General features: G+C 41.2%; 3 protein-coding genes across 3 annotated transcripts; 2 read left to right on the forward strand and 1 right to left on the reverse strand.

Annotated features, from left to right (window-relative positions):
- Positions 1–5964: 5964 nt before the first annotated feature.
- LOC138412272 (histone H2B) lies at positions 5965–6339 on the forward strand. Its single transcript, XM_069535785.1, has one exon. It carries the CDS (start codon positions 5965–5967, stop codon positions 6337–6339), a length of 375 nt encoding a protein of 124 aa, XP_069391886.1.
- A 4717-nt stretch (positions 6340–11056) lies between these two features.
- On the reverse strand, positions 11057–12023 carry LOC138412276 (histone H3). The gene has a single exon (XM_069535804.1). The coding sequence runs from the start codon at positions 12008–12010 to the stop codon at positions 11600–11602; it is 411 nt and encodes a 136-aa protein (XP_069391905.1). The 5' UTR covers positions 12011–12023; the 3' UTR covers positions 11057–11599.
- A 213-nt stretch (positions 12024–12236) lies between these two features.
- On the forward strand, positions 12237–12980 carry LOC138412408 (histone H2A). Its single transcript, XM_069536213.1, has one exon. The coding sequence runs from the start codon at positions 12349–12351 to the stop codon at positions 12733–12735; it is 387 nt and encodes a 128-aa protein (XP_069392314.1). The 5' UTR covers positions 12237–12348; the 3' UTR covers positions 12736–12980.
- The last annotated feature ends 830 nt before the right edge of the window (positions 12981–13810 follow it).

Below are 13810 nucleotides of genomic sequence, written 5' to 3' on the forward strand. Positions count from 1 at the left end.
ATAGGCTTTATCAAAAAGGAACGTTTTTAGTTTTACTTTAAATGCTGAGACAGTGTCTACCTCCCGAACCCAGAGTGGGAGCTGGTTCCACAGGAGAGGAGCCTGGTAGCTGAATGCTCTACCTCCTGTTCTACTCTTACAGACTCTTGGAACCACTAGAGAGCCTGTGTTTTGGGACCGAAGTGATCTACTTGGATAATAAGGTGTTATCAGCTCTTTGATATATGAGGGGGCGTGATTGTTGAGGGCTTTAAAAGTGAGGAGCAGGATCTTAAATTCTATTCTAAATTTTACCGGGAGCCAATGTAAGGAAGCTAAGACAGGAGTGATATGATCTCTCCTTCTAGTTCCTGTCAGCACTCGTGCTGCAGCATTTTGGACCAATTGGAGACTTTTAACAGTCTTCATGGAGCATCCTGCTAATAGAGAGTTGCAGTAATCTAATCTAGAGGTTACAAACGCGTGGACTAGTTTTTCAGCATCCTGCTTAGACAGGATGTTTCTAATTTTGTTAATATTGCGCAGATGGAAGAAAGCCGTCCTAGACACTAGTTTAATATGGGGGTCAAATGACATGTCTTGGTCGAACAACACTCCAAGGTTCCTCACAGTGGAGCTGGAAGCCAGACTGACACCATCCAAAGTGACTATCTGGTCAGACAGTGTTTCTCTGAGATGTTTAGGGCCAATTACAACAACCTCAGTTTTGTCTGAGTTTAAAAGTAGAAAATTTTGGGTCATCCACGCCTTGATATCTTTGAGACATTCCTGAAGTTGAACTAGGCGATTAGATTCATCATGCTTCATGGAAATATACAATTGGGTGTCATCTGCATAGCAGTGGAATTGTATGTGGTGCTGTCTGATAATGTTGCCTAAGGGGAGCATATATAGGGTGAAGAGTATTGGTCCAAGGACAGAACCTTGTGGAACTCCATGATTAACTTGCATGTGCATGGAGGAGTCATTGTTAACATTAACAAATTGGAATCTATCTGATAAATATGATTTAAACCAGTGTAGTGCTGTTCCTTTAATTCCTATATGTTGTTCTAATCTCTGTAGCAGAATCTTATGATCTATTGTGTCGAAGGCTGCACTAAGGTCCAACAAGACGAGGACAGAGACAAGTCCATCATCTGATGCCATAAGAAGGTCATTAGTGACTTTCAATAGTGCTGTTTCTGTGCTGTGATAGGTTCTAAATCCTGACTGAAATTTTTCCAATAAACCGTTACTATCTAAGTAACCACACAGCTGGTTAGCAACGGCTTTTTCTAGGATTTTGGAAATGAAGGGCAGGTTGGATATGGGTCTATAATTAGCTAAAACCTCTGGATCAAGCGTAGGCTTTTTAAGCAGAGGTTTAATAACGGCTACCTTAAAAGCCTGTGGTACGTAGCCGGTTAGCAAAGACATATTAATCTGATTTAAAATGGAACTGTCAATTAGGGGGAGGACTTCTTTAAAAAGTCTAGTTGGAACAGAGTCCAGCTGACAAGTAGTTGGTTTGGATGATGAAACTAACGAGGTCAGTTCAGGAAGATCAATAGAGTAAAATTTGTTTAGACATAAATCTGGTGCTATGGTTTCAGGACCAGACAATGAATCTGTGTTATTCACTGGGAGGAGGTCGTTGATTTTATCCTTGATGGTTGTAATTTTATTAGCGAAGAAGCTCATGAAGTCATTGCTTCTCAGATCTAGAGGAATAGATGGGTCAGTGGAGGTGTGACTTTCTGTCAGCCTGGCTACAGTGCTGAAGAGGAACCTGGGGTTGTTCCTATTTTCTTCTATTAGTAATGAGTAATACGAGGTTTGGGCATTTCTAAGTGCTTTTTTGTAATTTATAAGGCTATTCTTCCAGGCTAGGTGGAAGTCTTGGCGATTGGTGGAGCGCCACTTCCTTTCTAGCTTCCGCGATGTCTGTTTTAGAACGCGCGTTTGGGAATTATACCACGGAGCTAATCTCCTCTGACTTACTCTCTTCTTTTTTAATGGGGCGACAGCTTCAAGTGCTGTTTTTAGTGAGGCTGCAGTACTATTTACAAAGTTATCAACTAGTGTGGGAGTAAGGTTTTGATAATCTTCTTGTATTGTACTGACACATGGCTGAGAGGGAAGTGAGGAGGGGAGCAGTTCTTTAAATTTGTGAACAGTTTTGTCAGATAAACATCGACTGTAATAGACTTTCCGTCCAGAATTGACGTAATTAACAATTCTGAATTCAAATGTAAGTAAAAAATGGTCAGACAGAAGCGGGTTCTGTTGGAATATTGTTACATTTTCTATGTCAATGCCATATGTCAGGACAAGATCAAGAGTGTGATTCAGGCAGTGGGTCGGTTGATTCACATGTTGAGTGAAACCAATCGAGTCTATTATTGATTTAAATGCTGAACTAAAGCTGTCATTCGCAACATCTACATGAATATTGAAATCACCGGCTATAATGATTTGATCTGTTTTAAGGACTAGTTCTGATAAAAATTCAGAGAATTCAGATAGGAATTCAGAGTAAGGGGCGGGTGGACGATAAATGATGACTATATTAATTGGTTTATGTGACGTCAGGCTTGGGTGGACGAGGCTGGTTCTAAGATTTTCGAAAGAGTTATAACTCTCTTTTGGTCGGGGGTTGATAGATAGATCAGATTTAAAGATTGCTGCAACCCCTCCACCTCTGCCTGTGTTCCGAGGAATGTGAGTATTAGAGTGGGTTGGGGGCGTCGCTTCATTTAAACCTACATATTCTCCGTCTTGTAGCCAAGTTTCGGTTAAGCATAATAAATCTATTTGATGATCAGTAATGAGATCATTTATAAGTAAAGATTTTGAATTTAGTGACCTGATATTTAATAAAGCGCATTTTATAGTTGTGTTTTCAGCTGATGTTAAGTGTGCTCTGTGTTTGATTCCCTCCACAGCGGTCCTCCCTCTGGAAAGAAATAATCAAAGACTCTACTGGAGAGGCTGCACTGGGTCATGCTGACAGGACCACCCACTGCTTTGTACATGCACAGTGGGGTGACCATCACCATCACGTGTGATGTCTGGACAATTAATAGATTCAATTGGTTTCACTGTACATGTAATTAAACCCACTCACTGTTTCAATCACACTCTTGCTCTTGTTCTGAAATATGATATAGACATTGAACATCATTGAACTAATGTCTAGTTATTTACATATCCTCTTTTATTAGTTCTCTCTCTAATCATTCTGTAGCAGTATAATGCTTGTTGCATTCAACACAGACTGGTTGTGATTGTTCTGGGAGCTGGTTGTTGCTTGTGTCCAGGGGCAGATGTGGCTGCTCTTGAATGTGTTGATCTGAGGCTCTGGGGGAGTTGCATGTATCTTGCATTGTTCAGGAACAGGTGACCAGTCAACATTGTGTACCTGCAAACATTAACGTTTGGAACACCATGGCTTTCTTTAAAAACTCATACCAATCACTGTTACTTAAATAAAATGGTGTGTGTGTGTGTCCAGCTTTATCCAGGATAAAGAACTCTGGAGAACTTGGCTGGCTGTATTAGTTTGTATAAGTTGAACTTGCACACACAAACCCAAATGTTTAGAACTACGGAAAGAAACAGAAAGAAAAGTGACAGACAAGGAAGGAAGCTTTGTTAAAGGCAAAGTTACTTGCTCTCAGAGATTCCCTTTCAAATATTCTTCCTGCCAACTAACTGGATGAGATCCTGAAGTGGTGGTTTATTATTTGCCAGAGTGGCTGGTAGTGTGGACAAACTGACCTGCTGCAACACAAATGTTAACCAGCATCTGGTTGGTAGCTGGTGAAATTACAGACAGATTCTCAATAGTCGAAGCTCGTCATCAACACTTCCTCTCCTCTGGTCTTTCATCTGATATGACTTCAGAACCTACAGTTGATTCTCGTATTGTTACTGTTTAAATGAAACCTTAATATCTACCGTCCTACATCCAAAGTCCTGTGGGGGCGCTAGTGCACCAAAGAGTTTATTATCACCGAAGATGGAGGCGGAAGTATACGCCTCTGTCTTCTAGCACGTCCTCATGCAGGCTATGAATAGCTGTGATTCCCGCGGATCACACTATTGACTAGCTCTCATCTGACTGAAGAGAAATGTCTGGACGAGGAAAGGGAGGAAAAGGTCTCGGTAAAGGAGGCGCAAAGCGTCACCGCAAAGTTCTCCGTGATAACATCCAGGGAATCACCAAGCCCGCCATCCGCCGTCTGGCTCGCCGTGGCGGAGTGAAGCGTATCTCCGGTCTGATCTACGAGGAGACCCGCGGCGTGTTGAAGGTTTTCCTGGAGAATGTCATCCGCGATGCTGTCACCTACACCGAGCACGCCAAGAGGAAGACCGTGACCGCCATGGACGTGGTGTATGCTCTGAAGAGACAGGGCCGCACTCTGTACGGCTTCGGTGGATAAACTCACTTTCAACAGCTCAACAACACAACGGCTCTTTTAAGAGCCACACACTGAGTCAATGAGAGCTCACATCCTCTGCTCAACACTCATCACTAGTTCTTCCAGAGAACAACAATCAATCAGGGTCTGAAGATAGATAGATTCTTTATTGATCCCTAAGGAGATTCAAGCTTCCGGTGGCAGTAACATACATTGAACATACATTAGACTTGACTTATGCATTAGGGTTAACTCATAACACAGTAATCATACACAAAATGCCTGAGATTAATGTACATTTAAATGTGTACAGTGGAATTAAAGAAACTAAATTAAACAATTGAAGCACAATCAAACTTTGACAGAGAAATTAAAACATTTGCATAGGATTTAAATATATACAGAGGAATTCAAAATGTGTAGGGATATTAAATATTTGCAGAAAATGTGCATAGAAAATAAATATTAAACTGTTAATGCTAATCATCTATATAAAAACTAGAAGGTAACTATAGAAATAAAAATGTTTATGCAACCTTAAACTACATTCAAAATATGAAGTGACCATAGAAGATTGACATAAATGGGGATAAAGGACTGTGTGCAGTTAAATTAGGCTGTAAACAGATGAATGTAATGAATGAATGAATGAATGAATGAAAGTCCCAGTCACAGCATGTAGCAGAGGTTGATAGAATCATGATCTTAGTGTAACGTGAGTGTTCAATGTGGAGAGTTGAATCTCTTGATGTGATGAAACTGGAGACAGACTTGTGAAGCTGTACTTTACTGATCTCCTCACTGATCATCATCAACCACACATACTTCCTGCTTCTCACTCCTGTGACTGAACTAACCAAGAGGAAGCCAGAAAGGCCACAGACTGAGGTGAAAGAAGTGCAGATGCAGGTTCAACACTTACTAATGAAGCTAAATAGTTTCATGTAGAAACACACACATGTAAATAACTCAACAGTCAACATTGTAAACATTTATGTAAATTACCATAAACACATGAATCAACTTAACTAAGGTGTTGGGGACACAAAGAGAGAGACTGGAGGGAGACCAGGAATACTTGTGTTACCATCACATTCAAGCTCCGTCAGACTGGTTGTTATAATGAAGACAATAATTATATTCAGTTCAATCTAAATTAACAGATTAATAATCCTGAAGTTTAACTGACTTGGTGTTTTACTGTGACGATCAAGTGTTCCCTTAATATTTAGAGCAGTGTGTTTATCAGGTCGCTTTAGTTCAGATAGTTTGAAATGATACTAATGTGATACTAACATCAATAATAAGAACATATATAGTTTCAGACATCATGCATTTCTTAACCCCCCAAATGTTCCAGTTCATCTCTACAGTTCAACCTCTGTCAGCAGGAGAATAATGGACTCTGGACATGGAGACACGCCCACTGCTGTTACACTGACGATTAACATTCAGCCAATCACAGAGAGGGAACAGCACAGCAACTTTACATGTGTTGTGTTCAAATACAGCCTGTTCACTGAGGACTTGATTCATTTGATCGAGTAATATCGTCACGATGCCTGAACCAGCGAAGTCCGCGCCCAAGAAGGGCTCCAAGAAAGCGGTGACGAAGGCCCCCGGTAAGGGCGGAAAGAAGAGGAGAAAGAGCAGGAAGGAGAGCTACGCCATCTACGTGTACAAGGTGCTGAAGCAGGTCCACCCCGACACTGGGATCTCCTCCAAGGCCATGGGCATCATGAATTCCTTCGTGAGCGATATCTTCGAGCGCATCGCCGGTGAGGCCTCTCGTCTGGCTCATTACAACAAGCGCTCCACCATCACCTCCAGGGAGATTCAGACCGCCGTCCGCCTGCTGCTGCCCGGTGAGCTGGCTAAACACGCCGTGTCTGAGGGCACCAAGGCCGTGACCAAGTACACCAGCTCCAAGTAAACCACTCTGGAGACATCACATCAAACCAACGGCTCTTTTAAGAGCCACACACTTTCTCTATGGAGACAAACTGTCCTGACTCCAACAACATGTGCACCAACACTCAAAAAGCCACTTTACACTAATACTGGAACTGTGGTGAATTCAATCATGGTTGAATTTAATACTTATGGTTCATATTGAATTAGTTTTATTGTCCAGTGTCCCAACGCTCTGAATCATTCACACAATGGATTCATTGGTTCTGTTGATCATGTATCATTTCTTAACAATCAGTGTGTTCACTTGACTTGCAAACACATTGATGATTAAATTAACAATATGTCAAATGTTGTTGCTACAGATCATCTAAAGGACAAACCGGTCTGAGGCACGTCTCTATATTTACTGATTCTTCTTCTGGCTTTTTGGCTCTTAGCTATGAACAGTTACGTGCATTACCGCCACCAACTGGTCTGGAGTGTGGACACAAAGACTGAGTTTGTGTTTGTTTACTGAAGGACCGCCCCTGTAAAAATAGTAGAAGAAGAAGTGGGACCTGGGGGTTGTTATGAAAGGTCGGCAGAAAGTTTGCCAACAGAAAATATGTTGAATGGAGGAACATACTTATACATTGACCTCTGACAAACCAAAGGAACGGCACAGACTTCAACTGAGAAGTGAAAGTTAATGTGAGATGTGAAACGGGACCTGAGACAGAACCGGGGACAAACACCATGTTGTCTCCAGGATGGAAAACTACTGAGAGACAAAGACTTTCTGACACTGAAGTCTCAGGTTTTCTGTTGAACAGGTAATTTACTACATCAATACAAAGTCAATCTGTTGTTCAATAGATTATTATTTTTTGTATATTCAAAGTGATGCTGTTATAGTAACATTTACATTGTTACAGATTCATATTGTGAAATACTCCAGACTAAGATCACTGTAGTACTTGTTGACTTATCCTAGATCTATTTATTTAGTTTAGTGAACTTCCCACCATCTCAGGATGTAAAATCATTTATTACAGGAGAAGACCACTGTGTCATGTATCACTTATTTTCTTACTGTTCTTTTACAGCTTTCTCACCCTGATACATCAAGTTCAATGACAAACCTGTTTCAGATCCAACTGCATTCAGCAACTGAGTTTGCACTGGAACACAGGCAAGTCAATGCATTGAACAGTTTTTCATTATCTAATGTTGTATTAACAACAAGTTTATTTCTTCCATTCTGTTATTTCATCTGCTTTCTTGCTGCCATTTTACCATATCCATTAAAACAAAGTTTGAAATGTTTTAGCATTGTAATATGAATTATTGTTTTTCACAGCTTGCATCTGCAATTGATCACTCACATGCACAGTCAATGTTTAAAGTTATTTAAATGTATATCAGATATCGAATGATTTCAGCTAAAGAAGACTACAAATATTTGATTAAATTTAAAAAATGCATTTTTATAAATATGCAAAAAGGATGCACTCTTTGTGTTTTGACATCATTCTTGTGGAATACAAACCCTGTAAGTCTTACTCATATCACCTTTGCTTTTGTAATACTAGATACATTTGACAGGTGTGTGAATACGTGGTACTGTACAAAACCTTCAGAGGGACAAAAACCGCAGCTGGGGATGACAAGATGGGTTCCCTGGCCTAAAGAGCCATGTTGATAATAAATAAAATGTTGATATGCTGCGGTAAAAGTGTTGTCATCCCCACGCTCTCTAATATGGTCTAACACCGTAACATCTTCCTGGTACTGCCTGTGAACATGTTAAACACTTCTGGGCAGTACTGGGAGAAGTATGGTGGTAGACTCACAGTTTTCAGGATCTTGACCACAGCATTTCTTCTGACTGTCTGAAAGGTTAGTCTCTACAGTTCATAAGAACACCATGACACTCCAGCAGGAGGTGAGTCACCATGTCTGTAGCTGTCAGCTCCTGTGCTGCTCCACACTCATCTCCTCAATAAGTGTCTGAAAACATAAACAAAGGAGAAACTCAGATAAGGCTTTATTATTAGCTCTATATTATGTTGGTTATATGATAAGGCCAGTTATTAGGGGTTATAGGCTGCAATGTTTCTTGTATCCCACATATGCAAAACAATAACAACATATTCCTGTAACATACAGTATTTATATAATAATTGTTCAGTGGTGTCTCTGAGGTTTTACAGTCAGTGGCTGACGTGCACTGCACAGCTAATGTTACAGTAACATTATTCAGTAAGATGTGCACACAGAGCTGTGGTATGAAAACACTTGTGTTGTATTGTTCTTGTTGATATCAAGCAGACCATGTAGTCATATAATGAAAACACAAACCTGTAGCTTCAATCTGCTCCCAGTGGTCCAGTCTCTCCTCCTCCTCACTGCTGCAGCTCCAGGATCTCCTCCTCTTCTCTTGCTCACCTCAGTACAGAACTCAAGTGTTTCAGCACGTAAACAGAGAAGACAAGTGTCTCCTGCTAACGCCATCTCCCTGTTATACGAGCCTGTGTGCTAACATTAGCCAGCATCAATATTGTTAGCCTGCATTAGCATTCAGCTAATTCAGCTACCTAATGTCAGTAATAAAGCACTACCACAGCATTTCAACACATTGTCTTCATGTAAACTATTAACTACAGTTTGCATTCAAAATAAACAGGTTACATTAATCAATATGTATCGATCTATAGACACTGCAGAGAAGTCAGCTCAGTGAGGTCATCCAGCATTTTGACGCATGAGGGCCACCGTAGCTCTCCTCACGCTCAGGAAGGGAGGGGGGAGTGAGGAACACCAAGTTTGATATGATGTTACCAGCTTGTTACACACTGAACCTTTAAATGAGGAAGTTAACATTTGACTAAACATTAAACTTTTATAATACAAGTTTTACTCAAGTGTATGTTTCAAGTATCTCATGTTTGTTGCTGACTACTAAAATAGCCCTTTATGTAAATCTCTGTCCAGGATCAGAGTTGCTGATAATTGTAAATTAAAAATGGTCAGACAGAAAAAGATTTGTGGGAAATATTATTAGATGTTTAATGTCTATGTCATATGTCAGAACAAGAGCAAGAGTGTGATTGAAACAGTGAGTTGGTTTAATTACATTTACAGTGAAATTGAATCTATTAATGAATTAAATGATGAAGACTTATATTGAGATCAACATGAACATTGAACTCATTTATTATTAGGACTTTATCAGTCCTAAGAACCAGCACAGATACAAATTCAGAGTATGGGCCAGAAGATCGTAACTGATGTCTACATCACTATTACTTTTCTATTCATTAAATGCATTACTAACTTCTTTATTCACAATCAGCAGCACGGTGTGAAGCTGATTAATCTGCAGAACGTTTTTGTTCAAGTCAACATGAATCAGAATAACAGAGGAAGGTTTCCAGCATCTTGTTGAATCAATGTCACAAAGAACTGTGACTGTTTTGATGGCAAAGGGAGGCACTACCCAGTAGAGACTGGATTCTTCACTTGTTACCCTGTGTTTATTATTGATGATTACTGTTGTCTGCAGACTTTGGAGAGACACAACTGCTCCAGTTAACTTTTACTTTCACCAAGTGTTTTCTTATTTCTGCTCGATACTTATACTTTATTTTCTTGTTTTGTGTGTGATTAAAACAAAAAAGATAAGAGATATAAACTTGAAGGTGACACATTTTCCTACATTGATGTGATACACAAGTAAAGTCCAGTGATCTGAACACTGCTGGAAGTTTGTATCAAGCAAGAAAATATGTGAGGCTTTGTGTGATGACTCTGCCAATGACCATGGATTTATTGGTTCAGTTGATCATTGATCATTTGTTAACAATAAGCTTATTCAGATGATTGATGATTAAATGAGCAACCAAACATTATTGATAATTTCTTAACAAACTGATGTTACAGCACAATTTGACCACAATGGAACAGTGCATGCAAATGATACAGTATTATGACAGGCTATATCGAAAGTTAACATTTGACTAAACAAACAGGCACTAACATAAATGACAAGGTGTAGCACATGAGCTGGGGTGCACACCTGCACATTCACTCAGCTCAGGACCTCCTGGGCAAAGCTAATAGCATGCTAATTATCACATGAGCTTCTAAACAAAGTAGAATATTGACAACCAGTGTCATAATGAAACACAACATCAGGTATAAGTGATGATAACTCACATTGTCACTGACACACACTGTTCAAACAAGGATGTTTTACAACTTTGCTGAACAGACCTGCCAGAGGAGGAAGTGAACTACTCTCTAGGTAAGTTTGCTACTAAACATGAGCTGTGTCCAGGATCAGTGTTGTCAATAGATTATTTTAATTATAATGGTCGGACAGAAGAGGACTGGTAAGAAATATTGTTTCATTTTTAATGTCATATGTCAGAAGATATAAATGTCGTCATTAGAACGGCTGTAATCGTAATATTCCTCCATGTTGTCTTCCTGCTCTGACACATCCTCTTTCAAATCACTATCTGCTTCCTCATCTTGGAAGATCAGATCAAGGGCGTCTTGCACAGTTTGTCTTGCTGTCCTAACCTCAGTCACTGAAATGGCAGCTCACTTTCATTAATAATCTCATTATTAAGACCCCCAACCCCTCTTTTTAACTCAGTTAGTTCAGAAACATGGATTTCAATTTATATATTTATTGGATTATTTTGTTCCATAGCTCATGCTTTCAGGTGCAGATATCTTATCTGTGTCAATTCACCTTCTGACCTCTGTTCCTTATGTAAACAATATATAATCACTCTTATGCTGTTTTACTCTTTCGCTGTTTCGAGACCCCCCCACCCTTCATTTCATGAATCATTGAATCAACAGTGTGAGTGAACTTTTGATAACGTTCCTCTGTTGTACTGACACATGGCTGTGAATGAAATGTCAGAGGAGCTGATTCTTGACATATGTTGACAGTGTCATCTGATCGACACAGACAAAAATAGAATGTCTGTCCAGAATCAGTGTGGTCTGTAATTGTAAATTTAAAAAATGGTCTGACAGATATAGAGTGTGATTGAAAGTGAAATTGTTTATTCACATTATTAGTCTTTTAATTGAATAAATTAAATGCTATGATTGTCATGAGCAACATGACTTATATTGGTTGATTATTTGTTGATGAAAGCTTCTAGAGCTATGATCAGTCAGTAACTAGTGAGAGCAGCAGAGGAGTTTTGTCTTGAGTGCAGTGAAGTGGCTCTTAAAAGAGCCGTTGTTATCGTGAGTGGAGCAGCAGCAGCAGCAGTTTAAGCTCTCTCTCCTCGGATGCGGCGGGCCAGCTGGATGTCCTTGGGCATGATGGTCACCCTCTTGGCGTGGATGGCGCACAGGTTGGTGTCCTCGAACAGGCCGACCAGGTAAGCCTCGCTGGCCTCCTGCAGAGCCATGACAGCGGAGCTCTGGAAGCGCAGGTCGGTCTTGAAATCCTGAGCGATTTCTCTGACCAGGCGCTGGAAGGGCAGCTTGCGGATCAGCAGCTCCGTCGATTTCTGGTAGCGACGGATCTCTCTCAGAGCCACGGTACCGGGCCTGTAACGGTGAGGCTTCTTCACGCCACCGGTGGCCGGGGCGCTCTTACGCGCAGCCTTGGTGGCCAGCTGCTTCCTGGGGGCTTTGCCTCCGGTGGATTTACGAGCGGTCTGCTTGGTTCTTGCCATTTTGTCTCTTCTATCTCTGATCGGAAGAAAAAGTGAAGTCGAGGCGAGCAGCGACACTCTGCTTTTAAACGACAGAGCTTGTCGCGAAATGGTGACGCAATTTCAGATCCCCGGGTCCTGATTGGTGAGAGGCTCCTCCTGGAGCTCAGCTCCGCCCAAAGGAGCGACCCACCGCCTGAGTCCCCGCTGCTTATTGGAGAAAAGTGCATAACGACCCCCCCCCCGCTCCGCTGGAGTCTTCTTCTCTGGTTGGTCTGGCATGATCCGTCCCGCGCGATCCGCTGATATATAAGCGAGGGTTCGAGCTGTTTGCCGCAGTTTCAGGAAACGAATTGAAAATGTCCGGAAGAGGCAAAACAGGCGGAAAGGCCAGAGCGAAGGCAAAGACCCGCTCGTCCCGCGCTGGGCTCCAGTTCCCCGTCGGTCGTGTTCACAGGCTTCTGCGTAAAGGCAACTATGCTCAGCGTGTCGGTGCCGGCGCCCCCGTCTACCTGGCGGCTGTGCTGGAGTACCTGACCGCTGAGATCCTGGAGCTGGCTGGAAACGCCGCCCGCGACAACAAGAAGACCCGTATCATCCCCCGCCACCTGCAGCTGGCCGTCCGTAACGACGAGGAGCTCAACAAACTCCTGGGCGGAGTGACCATCGCTCAGGGCGGCGTGCTGCCCAACATCCAGGCTGTTCTGTTGCCCAAGAAGACCGAGAAGGCCGCCAAGTCCAAGTAAAGCGAAGCTGCTGGAAACCACCAACACAAAGGCTCTTTTAAGAGCCACACACTCACCTCTGGTAAAGAGCAAGTCTCCACATGCCCTAATCTAACTTGGAAAATACACAAGTACTGAACAAACAAGGAACAGAAGTTATACCTCAGGTTGTTGAGTACCCATACCTGATAAAGCATGTGATTAGTATTGTTTCAGATTTACACTCTATGGGTAAATGGTGCCACATTAATAACTGGTACAACATATATCCCATCAATTTAACAAAGGCAAAAACGTTTTAAGTAAAACCATACGGTTGTTTACTGTTGTTCAACATGTTACTCAAACATTTTAGTAAGGGTTCAATTCTGACCTTTTTGTGTTAGATACAGACAGAATGTACATGTACTTTTGTGTAGTTAACATGTTTGTGTGACTTGAACATGACATTAGCCAACAAGGTATCCATTAAATACACATTTTAACACATACATAAACTTTTACAGTTTGTATATGTGTTAGAATTCAGTGAGCAATGACTCAATTTATCCCACATGCACCATTTTCACAAAACTGGTTCACACAGTAACTCAGATCAACAGTTATTTTGAGTTTATGAACATGATGAATTCACTTTGCGTGACTGACTGGTTCATCTTACTCTGTTCTCCCCTACGTGTGTATTTAAATGTGTAGCTTGTTCCCACATAGACTTGAAGTGTAAAGCGGCTGCGCTCTGCTCCACAACATCCATTCAGAGAAACAAACTGTTGAAGTACACCACCTAAACACAACTGCTCTGTCCATGGTCCTGAAACAATGTGTCTAATTTAGTAGTTTAAAATTATATTCTGAAAGTTAGTAGCCTTCGTCAGACGTGGTTTTAACGTTAGCTCCAAGTGTGTGAACACACCTACACATGGCTGTTGTCAAGGTGGAGAGAACAAGTCAGGATAGGGTTCGAGAGGTTTAGATACAAAGGTAAAATGATTATGATTTGAAAGAAACTTTCTTTTAAATGTGAAAAACTAAATTGCTATTGAGCAATTACATGTGAGCACTGGGTGTAAATGACTATATGTGGACACACCCAAGC

This window comes from Paralichthys olivaceus, chromosome 12 (genome assembly GCF_024713975.1).
Source record: "Paralichthys olivaceus isolate ysfri-2021 chromosome 12, ASM2471397v2, whole genome shotgun sequence".
Lineage (NCBI taxonomy): Eukaryota > Metazoa > Chordata > Actinopteri > Pleuronectiformes > Paralichthyidae > Paralichthys > Paralichthys olivaceus.